The following is a 22,341-nucleotide window of genomic DNA, read 5'->3' as shown; positions in this document are numbered from 1 at the left end:
ATTGGCATTATCTTATTCTTTACTATTTTGCAATATAACTTTAATAAATATAATTAGTCATTTCTAGCATGGAGCCTTTTGAACTATAGAAAATCTCTTAGTGCTGTTAGATCAACGTATCTCTCCACCTTAATAAAAGATAACAAAAATAAATCTTAGATTCTTATTTAAAACCGTAGTAAAATTAACTAGGACTAAAACCACCACAGAAACATGCACACCATCAATATGTAGTAGTAATGACGCCTTTCAATGAATTCTTTCAATGACAAAATTGAACATATTAGACAAAAAATTCTGATTATAAATTTAGCAGCAGACAGTTTTATAACTAAAGCTGTAGATAATAATATTTACATTTACATTTATTCACTTAGCAGATGCTTTTATCCAAAGCAACTTACAGATGAGAAAAATCTGACCGACATGTCCGAAAGGCAAGCAGAGATGCGTGCAGAGATGGATGGATCGTCAGGCTGGAAGGACAAATGGAGCTGGGTGTCATCAGCATAGCAATGATATGAGAAGCCATGAGACTCAATCACCTGCCCTAGAGATGTAGTGTAGATAGAAAAGAGGAGTGGACCCAGAACTGACCCCTGTGGAACGCCAGTTGTGAGTTGCTGAGTTTCAGAAATACCTCCCCTCCATGATACCTTGAAGGATCTGTCAGAGAGATAGGATTCCACTCAGCGCAGAACTGTTCCAGTGATGCCCAGGCTGGAGAGAGTTGACAGGAGGATCTGATGGTTCACAGTATCGAAAGCAGCAGAGAGGTAACGTAGGATGAGAACAGATGATCTAGAGGTTTCTCTTGCTAGTCGTAAGGCTTCAGTGACGGAAAGCAGAGCAGTTTCCGTGGAGTGGTTGCTCTTGAAGCCAGACTGCTTGGTGTCCAGGAAGTTGTTCTGTGTGAGAAAATTGGAGAGTTGATTAAAAACGGCTCTTTCAAGAGTTTTGGAAAGAAAAGGGAGCAGGGAAACAGGTCTGTAGTTGTCAACTATAGCAGGGTTGAGTGATGGTTTTTTAAGCAGTGGGGTAACCCGGGCCTGCTTAAATGAGGGAGGGTATGTGCCAGTAGAGAGGGATGTGTTAAAGATGTGTGTGAGTGCAGGTAATAGTGTGGGAGAGATGGACTGAAGAAGGTGAGAAGGGATAGAGGGTCAAGAGGACAGGTTGTGGGGTGGCTAGAGAGGAGGAGTTTAGAGACATCAGTCTCTGAGAGGGGAAAGAAGGAAGTCAGTTGGGAGTTACACGGAGGAGGAGTCGGTCTATGCATGTCTGGTGTTGAGAACTGGTTCCTGATTGATGTAACCTTGTTGGTAAAGAAAGTGGCAAAGTCATCTGCAGTGAGAAAGGTAGGGGAATGGGGAGGAGGGGGACAGAATAGAGAGGAAAAGGTTTTGAAAAGAATGCGGGTGTTGCTAGAACTACCAATCTTCTCTATGTAGAATGTGACTTTAGCAATGGAGATGCTATCGGAAAAAGAAGAGAGAAGTGTCTGGTAATTGGTTAGGTCAATCGGGTTGTTTGATTTGCGCCATTGCCTTTCAGATGCTCTTAGTTATTATACAGAGCTTCTGAGAGCCAAGGACTAGAGGGTGATGTGCGAGCAGGTCTGGAGGTTAGGGGGCATATGCTGTCAAGAGAAGATGTTAGGGTGGAACATAGCATGTCGGTTGCGGTGTTTAAGTCAAGTGAGGAAAGGTGGCTGTCGGAGGGAAGTAAGGTTGTGGCAATAGAGGAGAAATGTGAGGGGAAAAGGGAGCGAAGAATGCGACGAAAAGAGGTAGAGGGAGGAGACACTCATGGTGGTGAGGGGAGAGAAATAGAGAACTGGATAAAGAAATGGTCAGAGGTGTGGAGAGGAGTAATGAGAATATTATGTGTGGTGCAGTTATGTGTGAGGATGAGGTCAAGCTGTTTGCCAGCTTTGTGGGTTGTTGGTGTGGTGAACTGCTTGAGGTCGAATGTGGGAAGGAGAGCAAGAAAGTCAGCTGCATGTGGCTTGTCTAGATGAATGTTGAAATCACCAAGGACCAGAAGAGGAGTTCCATCATCTGGGATGGTGGAAAGTAGCGTGTCAAATTCATCGATGAACTGCCCAGTTGACCTGGAGGACGGTAAACAACAAGAAAGTGCATTTTGGCAGGGTCAGTGACTGTAACAGCATGAAATTCAAAGGGAGTGTATGAGCAAGAGGGAGAAAGACAGGTAAATTTCCAAGTTTTGGAGAGAAGCAAACCTGCACCACCCCCTCGTCTGTTGGGGCGTGAGGTATGGGAGAAGTTGAAGTTGGAGGCCAGGGCAGCGGGTGTGGCAGTGTTCTCAGCATGGATCCAGGTCTCAGTCAGAGCCAGCATGCTGAGATTGGAGTGGGTTGCAAATGCAGAGATGAAATCTGCCTTGTTGACAGCAGATTGGCAGTTCCAAAGTCCGACTGAGAGTGAGATGGAACCTGCAGAGGCCGCATTCAGAGAGTGTAGGTTGTCCAAGTTGCGTACGTTTCTGGCAGAATGCCACGGTCTGCACCTGTGGCAAATAACAGGGATAAACTGATGACACATGTTAGTGTGTGTAAACAGGTAACAGCAAGAGGAATAAAGGGAGAAAAAGTATACTTAGCAGCATGTGTGGTGTCTTGTCGGTGTCCTTGCTCGGTGGACTCGCGCAGGTAGACTCTCAGGTCTTTACATGAGCTCGTTCTTCACACGACAAGGGCTTCCGCCTCAGCGTTTCTTAATTAATAAATACTGATGTGTTTCAGCTGAGCACGCCTCTTTAATTAGCAAAACAAAGAGTAGTCGCGTGAACGAGCAACTCCCGACCGATACCGAATCTGAATACCGGAATTTGCTTTAATCTAGCAACAAGTATACAGCTCGTAGCAACAAGGAAGCACAGTTACAGCTTCTATCTGACAATCGGTGCTAAAACTAGTTTCAACTAAAAAATCCAGAAAGAAACACTTACCAGTTACTGTTCGCCTGGGTCAGTAATCGCTTCTGCTATTATAATAATATAATAATATCAGATCAGCGATTAGAATGTTTTACTCCCCAACAAACAAAGAGACCAAACAAATTTAACTAATTTCCTCATCAAAATCATCAACTCGTACACAAGATCCCTTACCGACATGGTTCTTCAAAACAGATTATTCCAGAAGTAATCACACCCCTTCTAAAAATAATCAGTTTTATGGTTTTGGCATCTACCCTGTGGAGCGGTCCCAATTTACATATTAGATCGGCTCCTTCCTTGTCTAGTTATAAAGCAGCTCTAAACACACACTTCTATTTTTAGCATTTAATTGTGGCTAGTGTCCTTAATTTTAGCACTGATTATTATTTAGTGGATGTGTTGTTTTATTTCTTGACTCTGTACCGCACTTTGGAACATGTGTTATAATTAAATGTGCTTGATAAATAAAGTGAATTAAATGAATAAATCATTTAATCTAGAAATTATCAAACCCCTGATTAAAAATGATCTCCAAAACTTTAGAAAAGGTTGTAGCACAGCAGCTATGCTCGTACCTACATAGGAATAACATTCATGAAATGTATAAGTCAGGAATTAGGCCTCATCATAGCACAGAGACAGCGTTAGTTAAAGTAGTAAATGACCTACTACTGGCCTCTGATCAGGGTTGTTTCTACTTGCTTATCTTTCTTGACCTTAATGAAGCTTTTGATACCATTTATCATATAGCTTCCCCTGTTATACTGATGACACACAGTTGTATGTTCCAGGAAAGCCAAAGGAGAGAAACCATCTTAATAAAGTTGAGGAATGTGTAAAGGACATTAGACGGTGGATGCTTATTAACTTCCTTCAACTTAATTCTGAGAAGACAGAAGTACTTGTACTATTTCAAGTTCAAGGGGGTTTATTGTCATTTCAAACACATACAGGTGGTACGGTACACAGTGAAACGAATGTTCCTCCAGGACCATGGTGCTACATGAGACTACACAGAGCTAAATAAGACTACAAAAACATACACAGGACTACATAAAGTGCACGTGTGCAAATATCTGCAAACAGCGAAAGACAGTACAACAATTATTAAACACGACAATAGGCACTGTAAAGGACAGTGCAGTGCCAACTAGTACACAGTTCTTGTGTGGAATTAGGTGCAAAGAGGTATTACAATATAAAATTGGAAGTGATAATTCACTGTTAATTGTTAAAATCAGTCTGTTAATTGAGTACTGCCATGTTGAAGTGATGTCGAGGTATTTTGCGATGTCAGAGCCCTCAAAAAACTCAGATTTACAGAGTAGGAATTACAAGATAGAGAGCCATTCAATAAATTTTTTTTCATAGTGGCAGGTCAGAAATTTTGCAGATCCCAGGTCATGAACACAGAAATATGGAGGACTTGTATACAAGACAATCCGTCACATCAGGTGTTGATAGCTGAGATGATGTAGCGCTACATGGCTTCCAAGTATTGCACTGGATTTCTGGTGCTTTTTGGAAATGAAGTAGCCAAGACTTCAGGAAGCGTGGATAAAGCAAAGGAAGTTGACCGAAAGGAGTCAAATGAGCTCTTTTATGAGTTCCGTAAATATGATCAACTTTTCCCAAAGCTAGCCTACGGAGTTCTGGGACCTTCTGAGAAAATGGAAGCACAGAGGCTGAAGAAGCTCTTCTGGAAAGTCCTTGCTGTGGAGAAGGTGAACAACAAAGACAACATTAACGACTGGGTATCTGAAGCGCAGCAGATGTGTGCCGAGCGTGGAATGCATGAGTCCATGCAGGACAGATACATGTTCCTGCTCCTGTGGGCGTCACAGGGTAACACAGGTCCTGCATCATTCTGGCTTCTTCTCTTCCTCATGAAGCACCCAGAGGCCATGAAAGCGGTGAAGAGCGAGGTCGATGAGGTTCTGCATGAAACCAGACAGGAGGTGAAGCGTGGTGGCCCGCTAATTAACCTGACCCGAGACATGCTTCTCAAAACTCCGGTTCTGGACAGTGCAGTGGATGAGAGCCTGCGCATGACGGCTGCTCCTGTGCTCACACGAGCCATTATGGAGGACATGAGCCTGAAAATGGACAACGGCCACCAATACAAGATCCGCAAAGGTGACTGTGTGTCCCTCTTCCCCTACACCGCTATCCAGATGGACCCAGAGGTGCACCCTGATCCACTCACCTTCAAATACAACCGCTTCCTCACACCCGACGGCTGAAAAAAGACAGAATTCTACAAAGGAGGAAAGAAAATTAAGTACTACAACATGCCGTGGGGTGCCGGGGTCAGCATGTGTCCTGGGATGTTCTTCGCCATCAACGAGCTCAAGCAGTTCGTCTTCCTCATGCTCACATATTTTGACTTTGAGTTGAAGAACCCATATGAAAAGATGCCAGACATCGATGTGAGGCGGTGGGGATTCGGGACGATGTAGCCAACGCGGGACATCCCATTCAGATACAGGCCCAGGTTTTATACATATTAGTTTTATTAACCTTTTACACTGTGCCTGCATGCTAAGTCAGTGTTTATTATTATTATTATTATTATTATTATTATTATTATTATTATTATTAATAGCTTTGCTAATCATCTTCTGCATCCAACTTTTAATGTAAACAGATTATTATTTCAGAAAGAAAAACTACACCATCTTTTTATTATATTCTAAATCATGGTTAAAGAAAGTCTCAGCCATAATAATCCATGGAATAGTCCAATGTAGTGGGCATATTATTATGTTAGTAAGTGGTGTTAAAAATTGGTCTAACCATCAATGAGCTGGTGTGTTATGATGGGGCATGTTGTGGGCCGGGTATGGTGGTCCGCTCAGGGCCAGAAAATCCAGGGCCACTTTTTGGTCCAAGTTAACCCCTGATTATTGCTATTAATGCTTAATGACATATGTGGAAAATTTAAATATCAATGTTAAAACACTGAAATGAGGGCCCCATTCCTACATTTTGCCCAGGGCCCCCACATCACTAAATCTGCCCCTGAGTCTGTATATAAATTTACATTTACATTTATTCACTTAGCAGACGCTTTTATCCAAAGCGACTTACAAATGAGAAAATACAAGCAAAGCGATATATCAAGCAGAGAACAATACAAGTAGTGTTACCATACAATAGTTCCAGAAGAAGCAACTGAGTGTAAGTGCACAGAGTGTAAGTGCAAATTTTTTTTTATTATTTTTTTTTATGAGTTGGTTAGGTGTTCACGGAAGAGGTGGGTCTTTAGCTGTTTTCTGAAGATGGTGAGAGATTCTGGCTTGAGGTTGGAAGTTCAATCCACCACTGAGGAACAGTTAGTTTGAAGGTTATAGATGCTACGATGTTTGAGTTTTATTTTGATCTGTTTTATGGAAAGCACTTTAACATTTGGGATGAATAAATAAATACTGTAAAATTTACATAATGAACAAAAATATTAACAATATTGTTATTATTACTCTAGATTTTTTTTATTATAAATTTGATTGTGAAAAGATGAAATAGAAATAGCCATTTAATTCAGTTTTAAAAATTTGTATAGCACTTTTAACGGTGGACATTGTCCCAGAGCAGCTTTATAGGAATATATTACAATAGATTTTAAATGCATGAGTTTAGGGGCACACGATGGCTTAGTGGTTAGCACGTTCGCCTCACACCTCCAGGTGGTTTGATTCCAACAGTGGCCCTGTGTGTGCGGAGTTTGCATGTTCTCCCCGTGCTGCGGGGTTTTCCTCCGGGTACTCCGGTTTCCTCCCCAATCCAAAAACATGCATGGTAGGCTGATTGGCATGGTAGGCTGTGAATGTGTATGTGAGTGTGCCCTGCAATGGATTTGCACCCTGTCCAGGGTGTACCCCTCCTTGTGCCCGATGCTCCTTGGGATAGGCTCCAGGTTTCCCTGTGACTCTGAAAGCGGTATAGAAGATGGATGGATGGATGGATGTATGAATTTATCCCTAATGAGTAGCCAGAGGCGACAGTGGTGAGGAAAAACTCCCTGAGTCAATGGAACCCATCTTCATCTGGCCGACACTGGATAGTGCGATTATAAATAAATACACCTCTTCAATAAATGTGCTAATACTACATGTGCATTTGAACTTGAACAAACAGTGCAATCAGGGTTGGGAGGGTTCCTTTAAAATTGTATTCCTTTACAGTTACAAATTGCTTCATAAAAATGTAATCAGTAACATAATACAAGTATCACGATCTGAAACTAATGTAATCAATAATGTTTGGATTACTTCAAGGTCACATGTGTAAATAAAGTCAAGAGAAAAGCAATATGATCTAAAATACTTTTATTTAGAGTTTATTTTACAGCTTAATGATATCCAATGTTTGGATTTGTTTTAATTAATTAATTAATTAAATCACTTAATAAATAAAAGATCACTGTCCCTGATGCGGGTAACATTACATATTTACATTACATTTACATTTATTCACTTAGCAGACGCTTTTATCCAAAGCAACCAACAAATGAGAAAAGTACATGCAAAGTACATCACAAAAGCATTTCCGAGAACAATTTGTGTTAATTTCTAGCAAATTACCTTTGCACAAAATTTATTTTGAATGCACCAGGAGGTTGCTCATGTGAGCCCCAACTGGAAAGAGAGAACCAGAACTATAATCAAGCAGCTGTCTGTCACATAATGGAGGCACAGACAGAAGCAAATGCAGGTGTGCCTGTTTAATAAAATAACAAGTCCAAAGGATCAGGCACAGATCAGTAAACATAGACAGGCAAGGGTCAGGCGATCAGGCAAACAGTCCAAACAAGGCAAGGCATAGAGAAAAGGTTGTAATACAAGAACAAAGTCAAAAATAAACAAACACGATATCAAGGCTTGGTAACAGCAGAGACAAAACTACATGAGTGAATGGAGAAGTGTGTCCCTTAAAAGGAGTAGTCTGTGTGTGTGTGCGTGTGTGTGTGTGTGTGTATGTGTGTGATTGGAATCAGGTATCTCTAATAAATATTCTGGGGATGGTGAAAATGTCAATGTGTGTGTTTTGGAAGTGTAGTTGTTGTCTGCCATGTTTGTAGTTCGTGGTGCGTTCTGAGAAATGGAGTTGCTGGTTTGCGGTGGTATGACAGAGCCCCCCCCCCCCCCACTCCAGGAGAAGATCAGCAGCAGATTGGAGTCCAGATTGTACTTCCTGAGAACCCTCAGGAAGTGGAGCCGCGTTTGAGCCTTCTTGATAACCACTGTGATGTTGTCCGTCCAGGAGATGTCAGCAGAGATAAGGACGCCAAGAAACCGGAAGGTGTGGACCCTCTCCACACACTCACCATTGATGAAAAGGGGGGCTAGCTCAGTGTTGTGCTTCCTAAAGTCTACAATGAGCTCCTTGGTTTTCTTAGTGTTTAGAGCCAGATTGATCTTGAATTGCCCAATGTACCATGGACTGAGTTTCTTACAGGACTGTAGCTGTCTGAGGTCGTATTTGAGAGCCAGACTCTGCCACATGGATGGTAACGTGGATTGTGTTAGGCATTGGTGTTTTCCCAGACCAGCTCACTCTGCAGGAACCATTGGTTGACTGCTGGGGAATCTGTGGCGTTGGCGTTCCACAGGAACAGATGTGGCTGGTAGTCTAAGACATACTGGAACTGGATGAATTGGGTAGCTGAGTGATTTCCATCTCAGCGTGGCGTTCCAACTCAGCGTGGCACAAGGTCCCTTTCCAGAAACTTCACACCAACTATTCCTCAGTGGTGGAATGCACTTCCAATCTCAATCCGGACCGCAGAATCTCTCACCATCTTCAAAAAACAGCTAAAGACCCACCTCTTCCAGGAACACCTAACCAACTCATAATAAAAAAATAAAAAATAGAAATAAAAAATTGCACTTACACCTCTACTCTGCACTTTGCTTCTTCTGGAACTCAATTAATGGATCTTGTATGGTAGCACTACTTGTATTGTTCTCTGCTTGATATATCGCTTTGCTTGTATCTTTCTCATTTGTAAGTCGCTTTGGATAAAAACGTCTGCTAAGTGAATAAATGTAAATGTAAATGTAGGGCGTTCTAGGTGTAATCGACCCAGGGGATGAATCTGGTCCAGTCCTCTGGGTTAGCTGCACAGAATGTTCAGAGGAACCGCCTGATCTCTTGGTTGGCACATTCTACTTGGCCATTGGCTTGTGGATGGTACCATGAGGTTAGATTAATATTGGTGCCCATTTTGCTCATGAAGCTGGACCATACTCGTGAATTGTGGTACTCGATCACTGATGATCTCCTCTGGGATTCCAAAGTTTTGGAGCATGTGTTGAAACATTAATTCCTGTGGTGAAAGCTAATGGGAGGGATGCTAGTGGAATTAGTGGCATAGTGACTTTGAGAACCTGTCAGAAACCACCAAGATGGTTGTGTTTTCCTGCAACTCTGGTAAATGGTAAATGGTCGGCACTTATATGTACATATTACTTTTTAACCTTAGCCTTAGGTTTTACAAAGTGCTTTACACTTTGTCTCATTCACACACAAACACCAGTGGTAGCAGAGCTGCCACGCAAGGCACTAACTTGCCATCAAGAGCAACTTGGGGTTCAGTGTCTTGCCCAAGGACACTTCGGCATGTGGAGTCATGTGGGCCAGGAATCAAACCGCCAAACCTACTATTAGTGTACAACCCACTCTATCACCTGAGCCACAGCTGCTTATAGTTTTAGACAATTTGACTGGCCAGTTGAGATGACCAAACTGCACTAAGTTAAACTGCAATAAGTCTAAAACAAGATGCCTATAAAGAATGTCACTTAGACCTAATATGTTCTGAGAGTGGGGATGGTAAAAACTTTCATAATGGCCTCTCCTCTATCTTTATCATTGTGTTCAGATCATCCTTGATCACCACATGGACGTCACATGGAAACAAACAATAAAACAAATGAGGCAGGTGATTTGCACATATAACCTGAGCACATTAAACAATTATACTCCTACTGAGAGCTCAGAGATGTCCCAGTACCCAAGACAAACTGGCTCATCTGCTGTTGAAAGCCAAGATGATCTAGCATTACAGGGATTCAAAGTACAGAGGAGGGGCAGGGTCTGAGCTCAAAGAGTTTAAATAGAGACAAGCTAGAGGAAGAGTTCAGAGTACACACACCACTGAGAGAGAGAGAGAGAGACAGAGAGAGAATAAACAACATGAGCTTTCTGCTGCAAATTCTTCTTGCTTTGTTTACCACTCTGCTTGGGGGACTTTACCTCCTTGGAGCCTTTCGTCGTCGAAGGTCTGGAGAACCCCCTCTGGATAAAGGTCCTCTTCCATGGCTGGGACACGTCCTGGAGTTCAGGAGGGACACTGCAAAGTTTCTAGAGAGGATGAGAAAGAAGCACGGGGATATTTTCACTGTGCAGCTGGGAGGGTTTTATTTCACTTTCCTCACAGACCCACTGTCCTTCGGCTCGGTGGTTAAAGAGGCCCGGGCCAAACTGGACTTTAGCGAGTTCGCTAAGCACCTGGTCCAGCGTGTTTTTGGCTACCATCCCTTAGAAGATGACCACAAGCTCATTCAGGCATCCAGCAACAAGCATCTGATGGGTGATGGCCTGATGGTGATATCACAAGCCCTGATGAACAACCTACAGAACCTCATGTTGCACAACATTGGGCCTGGAAATGATGATGACCGACCGTGGCAGGAGGATGGGCTCTTCGCTTACTGCTATAACATCGTGTTCCGAGCCGGATATCTGGCGCTTTTTGGAAATGAAATAGCCAAGACTTCAGGAAGTGTGGATAAAGCAAAGGAAGTCGACCGAAAGGAGTCAAATGAACTCTTTTATGAGTTCCGTAAATATGATCAACTTTTCCCAAAGCTGGCCTACGGAGTTCTGGGACCTTCTGAGAAAATCGAAGCAGAGAGACTGAAGAGGCTTTTCTGGAAAGTCCTCGCTGTGGAGAAGGTGAACACTAAAGACAACATTAGCGGCTGGGTATCTGAATCACAGCAGATGCGTGCTGAGCATGGAATGCATGAATCCATGCTGGACAGATACATGTTTCTGCTCCTGTGGGCGTCCCAGGGTAACACAGGTCCTGCCTCATTCTGGCTTCTTCTATTCCTCATGAAGCACCCAGAGGCCATGAAAGCGGTGAAGAGCGAGGTCGATGAGGTTCTGCATGAAACCAGACAGGAGGTGAAGCGTGGTGGCCCGTTGATTAACCTGACCCGAGACATGCTTCTCAAAACCCCGGTTCTGGACAGTGCAGTGGATGAGAGCCTGCGCATGACTGCTGCTCCTGTGCTCACACGAGCCGTTCTGGAGGACATGAGCCTGAAAATGGACAACGGCCACGAATACAAGATCCGCAAAGGTGACCGTGTGTCCCTCTTCCCCTACACTGCTGTCCAGATGGACCCAGAGGTGCACCCTGATCCACTCACCTTCAAGTACTACCGCTTCCTCACACCCGACGGCAGAAAAAAGACAGAATTCTACAAAGGAGGAAAGAAAGTGAAGTACTACAACATGCCGTGGGGTGCCGGGGTCAGCATGTGTCCCGGGAGGTTCTTCGCCATCAACGAACTCAAACAGTTCGTCTTCCTCATGCTCACATATTTTGACTTTGAGTTGAAGAACCCAGATGAAGAGATCCCAGACATCGATGTGAGGCGGTGGGGATTCGGGACGATGCAGCCAACGCGGGACATCCCGTTCAGATACAGGCTCAGGTTTTAGACAATGCAACTGTACGTATTATGAACGTTTTACATTTTACCTGCATGCTAGGTCAGTGTTTATTACTATTAATTATTATTATTATATGAATTATTATTAATAGGTTTGCTAATCTTTACTGGAACATCTCCTGCATCCAATTATTTTTAATGCAAACAGATGATTAATTCAGAAAGAAAAATAACACACTGCCTTTATTATTATATTCATGAATTCATATTCATATTCATGTTTAAAGAAAGCCTCACTTGTAATAATCTGTCTTTATTGGTGATCAAGATGAATGTATAAATATTCTCCCTAGATTAAACAATTTCCTGCTTCAGACTGTATACTGTATAAATATTACAACAAGTTTTATTTTGATCTGTTCTATGGAAAGCACTTTAAGGCTTGGGATGAATAAAATAAAATAAAAATAAAAAAATAATTTAAAAAAAATAAAAATAATTATTATTATACTAAGGTGAAATAGAAATATTGACTTATTTACTGCCTCATGTGTGTATATATATATCTGACCACTCAGTGGCATAATTGCAAAGCCAAAGCTAACGCTAAGTCTTGCCCACGGGAGCACCACTCTTCTCCGCTTCACGTGTCCAACAGGTTTGTTCTCAGTGAAGCACCCACTGAGAAACCTGAGAGCTCACAAAATCCTAGTCATAAATTCAAGGCCATATTCTAAATTCCTTTGTGAATTTGCAGATTTCATCTCAAACCTGGTCGTTTCTGTAGATAAAGCATTTCATACCATGATGAAAATGATTTTCAAACCAAATGAGGTGGGCCATTTGTTAAAATATCAGGCTACAGAGCTCAGTGTACTTCGTATGCTGTGCAGGTCTGGTAGGCCCCAGCACTGCTTTTTCTACTGTGCTTCTACAAGCATGTATGGTATACCGTTGGATTCAGAGACATCATTTTGTACATCATTTTGTCTATTTATGTGTTTTCAAAATATGACCTCACTTACTGTTTTACAACAATGCTGTCAACATGTTTTCCATGCAGTAGATGAACAGTTTTGAATATAAAATAATAATAATAATTTTTGTGTTTAAAGGTGAGGCTTGGACAAAAATGGAAGGTTGTGAAAAGTTTTAAAGGGTTTTTAAGGAATTTAGATAAACTGACCGTAGAAGCTTCCAACCAATCAGAATCATAATAAACTTCACACTTTAAACAAATTTAAAATATGGGGGGGGGGGGGGGGGGGGGGGGGGGGACACAGTTTTCCTGATTATAGCAATCAAATGAGATTAAAATGAATCTGTCTGCCAAGTTTGGTGTGAAATTGTCAAAGCATAGATAGCATAACATTTTTAAACGGTGGATGGTAAAGATCAGATGACAACAGAGTAATGAATAAAATTTAGAATTTATTTCAAATTGTTCCAGAGTAAATAGCAAAAACAATTTCTTTTCGTGCCCCCTAGTGCTCAAATATTTCAAATGTCTAACTTTATAGTTAAAAGTTTCATGTCAATCCATTAAGCTGTTGTCGATATAAGGCCTCACTTCCTGTTTGGAAGCTTCGGCATCATTCTACAGAAGAATATCTTAACAATTTCTGATAGCTTTTGTGGAGTCTCAAGATCATCTCAGCTAAATTTGGTGAAAGTTGAAGAAAAATTGTGAGCTGTGAAAACTTTTACATGCTTTTTCAAAAACAACAACAACAACAACAACAATAACAACAAACAAACCTGAAATTGGTGGAAAATCCAAAATATGACGTCATAGAGTTCCTATGTCAAATGCTTCTAAAGTTATAAGTAAAAACATACCTGGCCCAGTGGTGACGCTAAAAGCTAGACTTTTGCCCAGTCAGTGTGCCAAATTTCAAAACTATTTACCATACGGTTCCAGGGGCTGCCATAGACTTTCAGCATAGAAGAAGAAGAGGAAGAAGGACACGAACAAAGGCAATAGGGTTCCAACACCTTCTGAACTTCAACCATAGTACTACTACTATTACTACTATTATATTTCTTATTATTGTTAATAATAATAATAATAATAATAATAATAATAATAATAATAATCATCATCATAATAATAATCAGAAGAAGAAGAAGAAGAAGAAGAAAACAGTCACTACAGGGTGCCTACACACCATTGGGGTTTGGCCCCCTAATTATAAGCAAAAGAACTTCTTCACTGGGAGAGCTGAGATAATAAATCAGGACGAGTTCTCCTCATTCCTGAAACAGACGTCATGACCAACCAAGATCTGTTCACTTCTGAAACTGACATCACAACCAACCAAGTCATGCTCATGCCAGAGTCTGCTGACATGGACAACCAAGTTTTGCTCACACGCGAGTCTGCTGACACGGACAACCAAGTTCAGCCTGCAGAGTTGATGGAGGATGATGCTCTGCTTTGATGCTCTGCTGAGGACGTCGCTCAGCCTTCCGGCCCCTGTTTCAGCTGTCTTATGTTTCACCCCTGATTATGTTTGTGATTTAAACCCCTCATGTCTCTTTGCACTTCACATAGTATTGAGTGTTATCACCATACCAAGCGTTTGTACCCTGTTCCTCGTTTTGATTCATGTTCTTTGATCTTGTTTCTGGTTTGTCGTTCTCAATTCTTGCCTTGCCTCGATTATGCCTGTTTGCTGATCGTCTGACCCATTGCCTGTTTGTGACCATGCTATTACCTTATGATTTGGATTTGTCTACCTGTCTCTTTTTATTAAAAACTCTTATCTGCACTTGCATCTGTCCTAACCTTCAATATGTGGAATACGTGACAACGACCTTAGTGTTAACAGATGAAAGGATTTTTTTTAAACTATACCTCATACAGTAAGTACTTCATAAAGAAATGTTACACTTGAAAATAAAGCACAGAGAAATATAATGTATACATTTTGTAAGTTTTCCTTTGCAATTAACATTTATTTCCGAAGTAAGGCAAGTTCTTTGCTCTTGCAATATTCAGTTGGTTTTGTTCCTTTTAATGTTTCCGGTAATTTACTGGTTCATACACATCCGGAAGTGCACAGGCAACATATTTGTCTTATTTCCCCCGACTCCTATTTTGATGGAGTAATTCTGCAGAATGTGTGTTTCAACCATGCATTAAAAAATCCCATTTGGGTAGATACAAAAGCTCAGACAGGTAGAACATTTTAATCAGGGTTATACATGTGAAAGCCTTTACCATTCAGTACCATTCATTACCATGTAGTACCATTCATTAATGTGCTGTGATGTGCCTCTGTTGAGGAATTCTTCTCTAAAAGAAAAAAAACAACAAATTTCACAGTGAAACTATTTTAAAAGACTAACAATAATGAGGTTTGAGATTAAAAACACACTAAAAATGACTACAATGTAAAATATTTTCATCCACCGCCCACTTTATTAGGAACCCCTGTACACATGCACATTTATGCAGTTATCTAATCAGCCAATCATGTGACAGCAGCGTAAAGAATAATCATGCAGATGCAGATCAAGAGTTTCAGTTAATGTTCACTGCATCATGTGATCTCTGTGACTAACTGTGGCATGGTTGTTGGTACCAGATGGACTGGTTTGTGTACTTCAGAAACTGCTGATCTCCTGGGATTTTCACACACAACAGTCTCTAGAGTTTACACAGAATGGTAATAATTGTAGCTCTTGAAACTGATCAGTATTATTGATCCATTATCAAATATTCTGATTGAGATTTATCAAAAATATTAAGGATATATTTTCATGAAATAAGATGTACATTTTAGACAAAATTAACTGTTGGATTTTTAGGCATTTATTTTGGTATATATATTTTGTTTATTGTTGTGATATTTAAAAAATAATTCAGTGGCTTTATAGAGTGCAAGCACCACGAGCAAGGAGACAACCCTGATCAGGTCAGTAGAAGGACATTTACCACTTTATCCAGCACTCTCTCTGTGCTAAGGATTTTTTTTTAAACTATACCTCATACAGTAAGCACTTCATAAAGAAATGCTACCCAGCACTTCATAAAGAAATGCTACCCTTGAAAATAAAGCACAGAGAAATATAGTGTATAAATTTTGTAAGTTTTCCTTTGCAATTAACATTTATTTCTGAAGTAAGGCAAGTTCTTTGCTCTTGCAATATTCAGTTGGTTTTGTTCCTTTTTATGTTTCCAGTAATTTACTGATTCATACACATCCGGAAGTGCACAGGCAACATGTTTGTCTTATTTCCCCTGACTCCTGTTTTGAGGGAGTAATTCTCCACGATGTACATTTCATTAATGTGCTGCAACATGCCTCTGATGAGTTTTCCTCAAAAAGAAAAAAAAAAAAAACCAATTTCACAGTGAAACTGTATATTAAAAGACTAACAATAATGAGGTTTGAGATTAAAAACACTGATTTTCCGAGTAATAATTATGAGAGCGGTTCAAACAGATTGTCCCTACTGGTAGGTCAGAGATTTCTCACTTGAATGAAGAAATGTGGATTTGCACACACGAAAAAACCAGAACATCTTGTTTTCATACCTGAGATGATATGATAACACTGCACTGGAATTCAAAAGTACAGTAGAGGGGCGGAGTCTGAACACAGAGTTTAAACAGAGAGAAGCTGGAGGAAGTGTTGAGAGTACACACACCACACAAAGAGAGAGAGAGAGAGAGAGAGAGAGAGAGAGAGAGAGAGAGAGAGAAAAGAAACAACATGAGCTTTCTGCTGCAAATTCTTCTTGCTTTGTTTATCTCTCTGCTTGGGGGACTTTACCTCCTTGGAGCCTTTCGTCGTCGAAGGTCTGGAGAACCTCCTCTGGATAAAGGTCCTCTACCATGGCTGGGACACGTCCTGGAGTTCAGGAGGGACACTGCAAAGTTTCTAGAGAGGATGAGAAAGAAGCATGGGGATATTTTCACTGTGCAGCTGGGAGGGTTTTATTTCACTTTCCTCACAGACCCACTGTCCTTCGGCTCGGTGGTTAAAGAGGCCCGGGCCAAACTGGACTTTAGCGAGTTCGCTAAGCACCTGGTCCAGCGTGTTTTTGGTTACCATCCCTTAGAAGATGACGACAAGCTCATTCAGGCATCCACCAACAAGCATCTGATGGGTGATGGCCTGGTGGTGATATCACAAGCCCTGATGAACAACCTACAGAACCTCATGTTGCACAACATTGGGCCTGGAAATGATGATGACCGACCGTGGCAGGAGGATGGGCTCTTCGCTTACTGCTATAACATCGTGTTTCGAGCCGGATATCTGGCGCTTTTTGGAAACGAAGTAGGCAAAACTGCAGGAAGCGTGGATAAAGCAAAGGAAGTTGACCGAAAGGAGTCAAATGAGCTCTTTTATGAGTTCCGTAAATATGATCAACTTTTCCCAAAGCTGGCCTACGGAGTTCTGGGACCTTCTGAGAAAATGGAAGCAGAGAGACTGAAGAAGCTTTTCTGTAAAGTCCTCACTGTGGAGAAGGTGAACACCAAAGAGAACATTAGCGGCTGGGTATCTGAATCACAGCAGATGCGTGCCGAGCGTGGAATGCATGAGTCCATGCTGGACAGATACATGTTCATCCTCCTGTGGGCGTCGCAGGGTAACACAGGTCCTGCATCATTCTGGCTTCTTCTCTTCCTCATGAAGCACCCAGAGGCCATGAAAGCGGTGAAGAGCGAGGTCGATGAGGTTCTGCATGAAACCAGACAGGAAGTGAAGCGTGGTGGCCCGCTGATTAACCTGACCCGAGACATGCTTCTCAAAACCCCGGTTCTGGACAGTGCAGTGGATGAGAGCCTGCGCATGACGGCTGCTCCTGTGCTTACACGAGCCGTTCTGGAGGACATGAGCCTGAAAATGGACAACGGCCACGAATACAAGATCCGCAAAGGTGACCGTGTGTCCCTCTTCCCCTACACTGCTGTCCAGATGGACCCAGAGGTGCACCCTGATCCACTCACCTTCAAGTACAACCGCTTCCTCACACCCGACGGCAGAAAAAAGACAGAATTCTACAAAGGAGGAAAGAAAGTGAAGTACTACAACATGCCGTGGGGTGCCGGGGTCAGCATGTGTCCCGGGAGGTTCTTCGCCATCAACGAGCTCAAGCAGTTCGTCTTCCTCATGCTCACATATTTTGACTTTGAGTTGAAGAACCCAGATGAAGAGATCCCAGACATCGATGTGAGGCGGTGGGGATTCGGGATGATGCAGCCAACGCAGGACATCCCATTCAGATACAGGCTCAGGTTTTAGACAATGCAACTGTTCGTATTATTAACATCTCGCATTTTACCTTCATGCTAGGTCAGTGTTTATTACTATTATTATTTTTAGTATTATTAATAGCTTTGCTAATCATTCATATTCATGTTTAAAGAAAGCCTCAGTTGTAATAATCTGTCTTTATTGGTGATCAAGATGAATGTATAAATATTTTCCCAAGATTAAACAATTTCCTGCTTCAGACTGTATACTGTATAAATATTACAACGAGTTTTATTTTGATCTGTTCTACAGAAAGCACTTTAAGACTTGGCATAAATAAAATAATATGAAGGATGAAACAGAAATATTGACTTATTTACTGCCTCATGTGTGTGTATATGTCTCAGAAAGTTTCAGAAACTCGTTTCAGCATCAGATCCTCTGAATAAACAGTTTCCTATCAGTTTTGTTTAATTAATTTAATTTCACACATCTTTCAAAACTCAAAGCAGTTATCCTCACCTCTAAAATGCACTAAAAGTACTGAAACACTTCACACACACCTCAAACTCAACTCATTCTAACAGAACAACAAACAAAAGGTTCTCTCTCAACAAGAACATGACCTTGACCTCACAACACACTTACCTGAAAAACATCACATCAGGAAACATTACGTAAGATTGTGTCTTTGATTTTTCTATGAAGTCTCAGAAATGGTGCAGAATTATGTTATTTAGTTTGTTTAGTATTTTGATTTGTTTATTAGAATGTGTGTGTGAAATCTCTTTAAAGCAGAAGAAATATTACAAAACTGAGAAAAATGGATTTCTGCCTCTCTCTCAGTGAAAGACAAGTATTTATGACAAAGACTAGCAAACGTTCAGCTTATTCAGTGTGTTGAGTGCAGGATATTCAGTCATTCTTCCTCTATTATTATTAATAGCTTTATTTGTGATGTGTATATTAGTTATCTCTCTGATGGAGAAGATTGCAGCATTAGAGGTGTGCATGCAGACTCTAGAGAGGGTTAGTGAGAGTGAGACCAGTGTAGTTTCTGTAGATAAAGCATTTCATACCATGATGAAAATGACTTTCACACCAAATGAGGTGAGCCATTTGTTAAAATATCAGGCTACAGAGCTTTGTATGCTGTGCATGCATGGTAGGCCCCAGCATTGCTTTTTCAACTGTGCTACATGCATGTATGGTATACCATTGGACTCGTGCATGACCAGTATCTGAAGCTTGTGTAGCATCATGCCAATTTATAGGCCTGCCCTGATCAGGTGATGTGGCAATTAAGCACGTCACGTGATATATAAATGATACCTGTGAACCACGCAGTCCGCCTCTTATCTGAAGTGAAGATGCAAGTCACAGGCACGCCCCAGTATGAGAAAGCTACGCAATGTCTCATTCCCTTCTCAGGGAACAGGGTTCAATGCGTAACCTAGATGATCCCTTTCAAAGGGAACTCCACGTTGCATTAGCTCAACGCTGTGGGAACGAGAATACCCACTCAGTCATATTGAGGGTACGGCCTGTTCAAAAGCTCTGAGCCCAAGGGTCACTGCAAGACACTCGAGCCCGGGGTGGAATCTACATCCAGGCTGTAAAATCGAATGGTGTGTGTGGCGTAACCACCCCGCTGCAGCACATACATCCTGTAAGGGTACCCCTTTGCACAAAGCCTTTGAGGAGGTGACACCCCTAGTGGAATGAGCCCATTATGCCCAGAAATGTAGTGAGACCGCACACCTCATAAGCAATAGAGATGGCTTCCACTATCCAATTAGAGATGCACTTCTTTGACAGAGCATCACCTCTACTGTCACCGCCAAGCACACCAGCAGCTGCTCAGACTTTGCCACTTGCTGGTACGGTGGACGCAAGTACACAGTCTCCTTACTGGACACAGTAGGTGTAATTTCTCTTGTTAAGGTGTGAGGAACAGGGGAGGGTAGAAAGCCTGCAACACTACTGGCTGGGCAGCAGACCTAGGAACTTTAGGAATATAATCCAGCCTATGACACAGGAAGGAATTGGCTAATCCAGGTGTAAAGTCAAGGCAGGAAGGGGCAACAGAGAGAGCTTGTAGCTCTCCTATTCATTTGAGAGATGCGAGGGCCAGCAGAAGAGCTACCTTTAGAGTCAGAAGCTTCTCTGAAGCTGACTCTAAGGGCTCAAATGAGGCACCTGACCGACCTTCCAAGACTACAGAAAGGTACCAAGAAGGTATGCATAGTCTGCAGATTGGCCTCAGTCACCTGATACCATGCATAAACCTCAAAGTTAGCGGATGTTGCACCACAGAGGCTCCATAAATTCGGGTGTGGCTGGCCAAAATAGCAGCCACATAGACTCTGATGTAGAAGGACCCAACTCTGCTGAGAAATATCCTTGTGAGAATGCGAGGTCTTGTAGCTACTGCGCAGTTCACTGGGTCTAGCTGATGTTCCTCACACCACAAGACAAAAAGTCGCCATTTGAGCACATACAATTTCCTCGTGGATGGTACTCTAGCATTAAACATGGTCTCAACAACCTCAGTCGTGAGTCCAGAATCTATGAGCTGGTGCCCCTCAGGGAGCAGACCCATAGTTTCCATAGTTCTCTCCCTAGAACTTGTGGGAGCAGAGTGATCACAGGAAAAACGTATCGATGTGACCTCGGCCACGTGCACCATGGCATCCAGCACCAATGGTGTGGGAGGAGTGAGGGCAAACCACAGCGGGCAGTGTGTTGTGTCCTTGGAGGCAAACACATCCACTTCCGCTTGGCCGAACCTCCACAATATGGACTGCACCACTTGTGGATGGAGCCTCAAATCCCTCTGTGTCAGCCCCTGCCTCAATAGGATGTCTACCCTCACATTCCAGTTGCCCAGAATGTACATTGCACTCACTGACAAAAACTTTCCCTCTGCCAGGAGAATAATTAGTTGCACCTGCCTGAACAGGGGGCGGGAACATAATCCTCCCTGGTGGTTGAAATGTGAGACCACCACTGTGATGTCTGTCACAACTAACACATGGTGACCTCTTAATTGAGGAAGAAAGAATTTCAGTGCGAGAAACACAGCCTGCATCTCTGGGCAATTTATATTCCACTCCAGATGCAGGCCGTTCCAGAGACTGTGAGCTAGACACCCATCTAATACTGTACCCCAGCCCATTAGGAAGGTGCCTATCATTACCATATTACAAAAAGGAGACACCCCTAGAGTGTGATCAAAGGCTGGAAAAAGGGGACACCTCCAAATTCCCAGAGCACATAGGCATCGCCACGTAACACTGATTACTCTCAGAGGTTTCATCCTCAGACAAAACCCCCTGACTTTTCAGCCACCACTGAAACAATCTTCTGTGCAATAGACCCAAGGGTATGATGTTGGCTGCTGCTTCCATAAGCACCAACAGTCTCTCAGAGACTGGAAGGGATGCCAAGATCCAGCTTTATCTTGCTCATTGTTGATAGGATTGACCCTACGCATGTTGGGAATAGAAACACCCTCATCATAGTAGAATCCTTATAACCTCTAGAAAAGTTGTCCTCTGCATTGGAGAAAGCATTCTTTTCTTGAGGTTCAACCTGAGCCCCAATTTCAGGTTGAATTACCAGTTTCCTGGATCGTGCTAGAATTAACCAGCCATCGAGTAGTTTAGTACACGGATGCCCTAGAGTCGCAATGGAGCCAGAATGACATCCATGCACTTTGTGAAGGGTTAAGGGTATAAAGCTAGCCCAAAGGGAATAACCTGATATTGGTACGTGTTGCCTCCACACGCAAACCTCAGGAACTTCCTGGGACTGGGTAATATCTCTATGTGGACATATGGGTCTTTTAGATCCATCATCACAAACCAGTCCTCAAACTGAATCTGTGGAACAATAAGTTTCAGCATCAGCATCTTGAACCTGGTCAGCATCATAAACTCAAAATGGTGTAAAATTCAATATGACAGAATATGACATAATGGGGTTCTTATGTCAAATGCTTCAAAAGTTACAAGTAAAAGGGTACCTGACTCAATGGTGACGCTAGAGTCTAGACTTTTGCCAAATCAGTATGCCAAATTTCAAAACTATTTACCATACGGTTCTAGGGGCTGCCATAGACTTTAAGCATAGAAGAAGAAGGACGTGAACAAAGGTAATAGAGTTCCAGCACCTTCTGAGCTTCATCCATACTTTTATTAAGAAAAAGAAGAAAACATACAATCACTATAGGGTGCCTACACACCATTGGGGTTTGGCCCCCTAATTATAAGCAAAAGAACGTCTTCACTGGGAGAGCTGAGATAAATCAGGACGTGTTGGAGTTCACAATGCAGCATGTTAAAGACAAGTGTTTCTCACTTTGCTGCTGAGTTCCGTAAACAACCCGAACATTGTGTTTCCTGGCTGATTTCATGTTGGTCATAAGAGGGGAGTATACTCAAACAAATATATCATCATAGTGTGTCAGGTTTTCC

The 22,341-nt window shown here is 42.1% G+C and overlaps 2 protein-coding genes and 1 pseudogene across 2 annotated transcripts; all 3 read left to right on the top strand.

Annotated features, from left to right (window-relative positions):
- Positions 1 to 4,448: 4,448 nt before the first annotated feature.
- On the top strand, positions 4,449 to 5,474 carry LOC108267259 (7-alpha-hydroxycholest-4-en-3-one 12-alpha-hydroxylase-like; annotated as a pseudogene).
- A 4,641-nt stretch (positions 5,475 to 10,115) lies between these two features.
- Positions 10,116 to 12,161, top strand: LOC108268197 (5-beta-cholestane-3-alpha,7-alpha-diol 12-alpha-hydroxylase-like). The gene has a single exon (XM_017473012.3). It carries the CDS (start codon positions 10,162 to 10,164, stop codon positions 11,698 to 11,700), a length of 1,539 nt encoding a protein of 512 aa, XP_017328501.1. The 5' UTR covers positions 10,116 to 10,161; the 3' UTR covers positions 11,701 to 12,161.
- Positions 12,162 to 15,830: 3,669 nt separating this feature from the next.
- LOC108261592 (5-beta-cholestane-3-alpha,7-alpha-diol 12-alpha-hydroxylase) lies at positions 15,831 to 18,326 on the top strand. The gene has a single exon (XM_017462426.3). The coding sequence runs from the start codon at positions 16,373 to 16,375 to the stop codon at positions 17,909 to 17,911; it is 1,539 nt and encodes a 512-aa protein (XP_017317915.1). The 5' UTR covers positions 15,831 to 16,372; the 3' UTR covers positions 17,912 to 18,326.
- Positions 18,327 to 22,341: the final 4,015 nt, after the last annotated feature.

This window comes from Ictalurus punctatus, chromosome 7 (genome assembly GCF_001660625.3).
Source record: "Ictalurus punctatus breed USDA103 chromosome 7, Coco_2.0, whole genome shotgun sequence".
Taxonomy (NCBI): Eukaryota; Metazoa; Chordata; class Actinopteri; order Siluriformes; family Ictaluridae; genus Ictalurus; species Ictalurus punctatus.
The sequence above is the reverse complement of the archived record's forward strand: the minus strand, read 5'-3'. Positions and strand labels throughout refer to the sequence as shown.

Excerpts from the sequence above, each read along its gene's own strand:
- LOC108261592 (XM_017462426.3), top strand. The coding sequence starts at position 16,373 with ATGAGCTTTCTGCTGCAAATTCTTCTTGCTTTGTTTATCTCTCTGCTT.
- LOC108268197 (XM_017473012.3), top strand. The coding sequence starts at position 10,162 with ATGAGCTTTCTGCTGCAAATTCTTCTTGCTTTGTTTACCACTCTGCTT.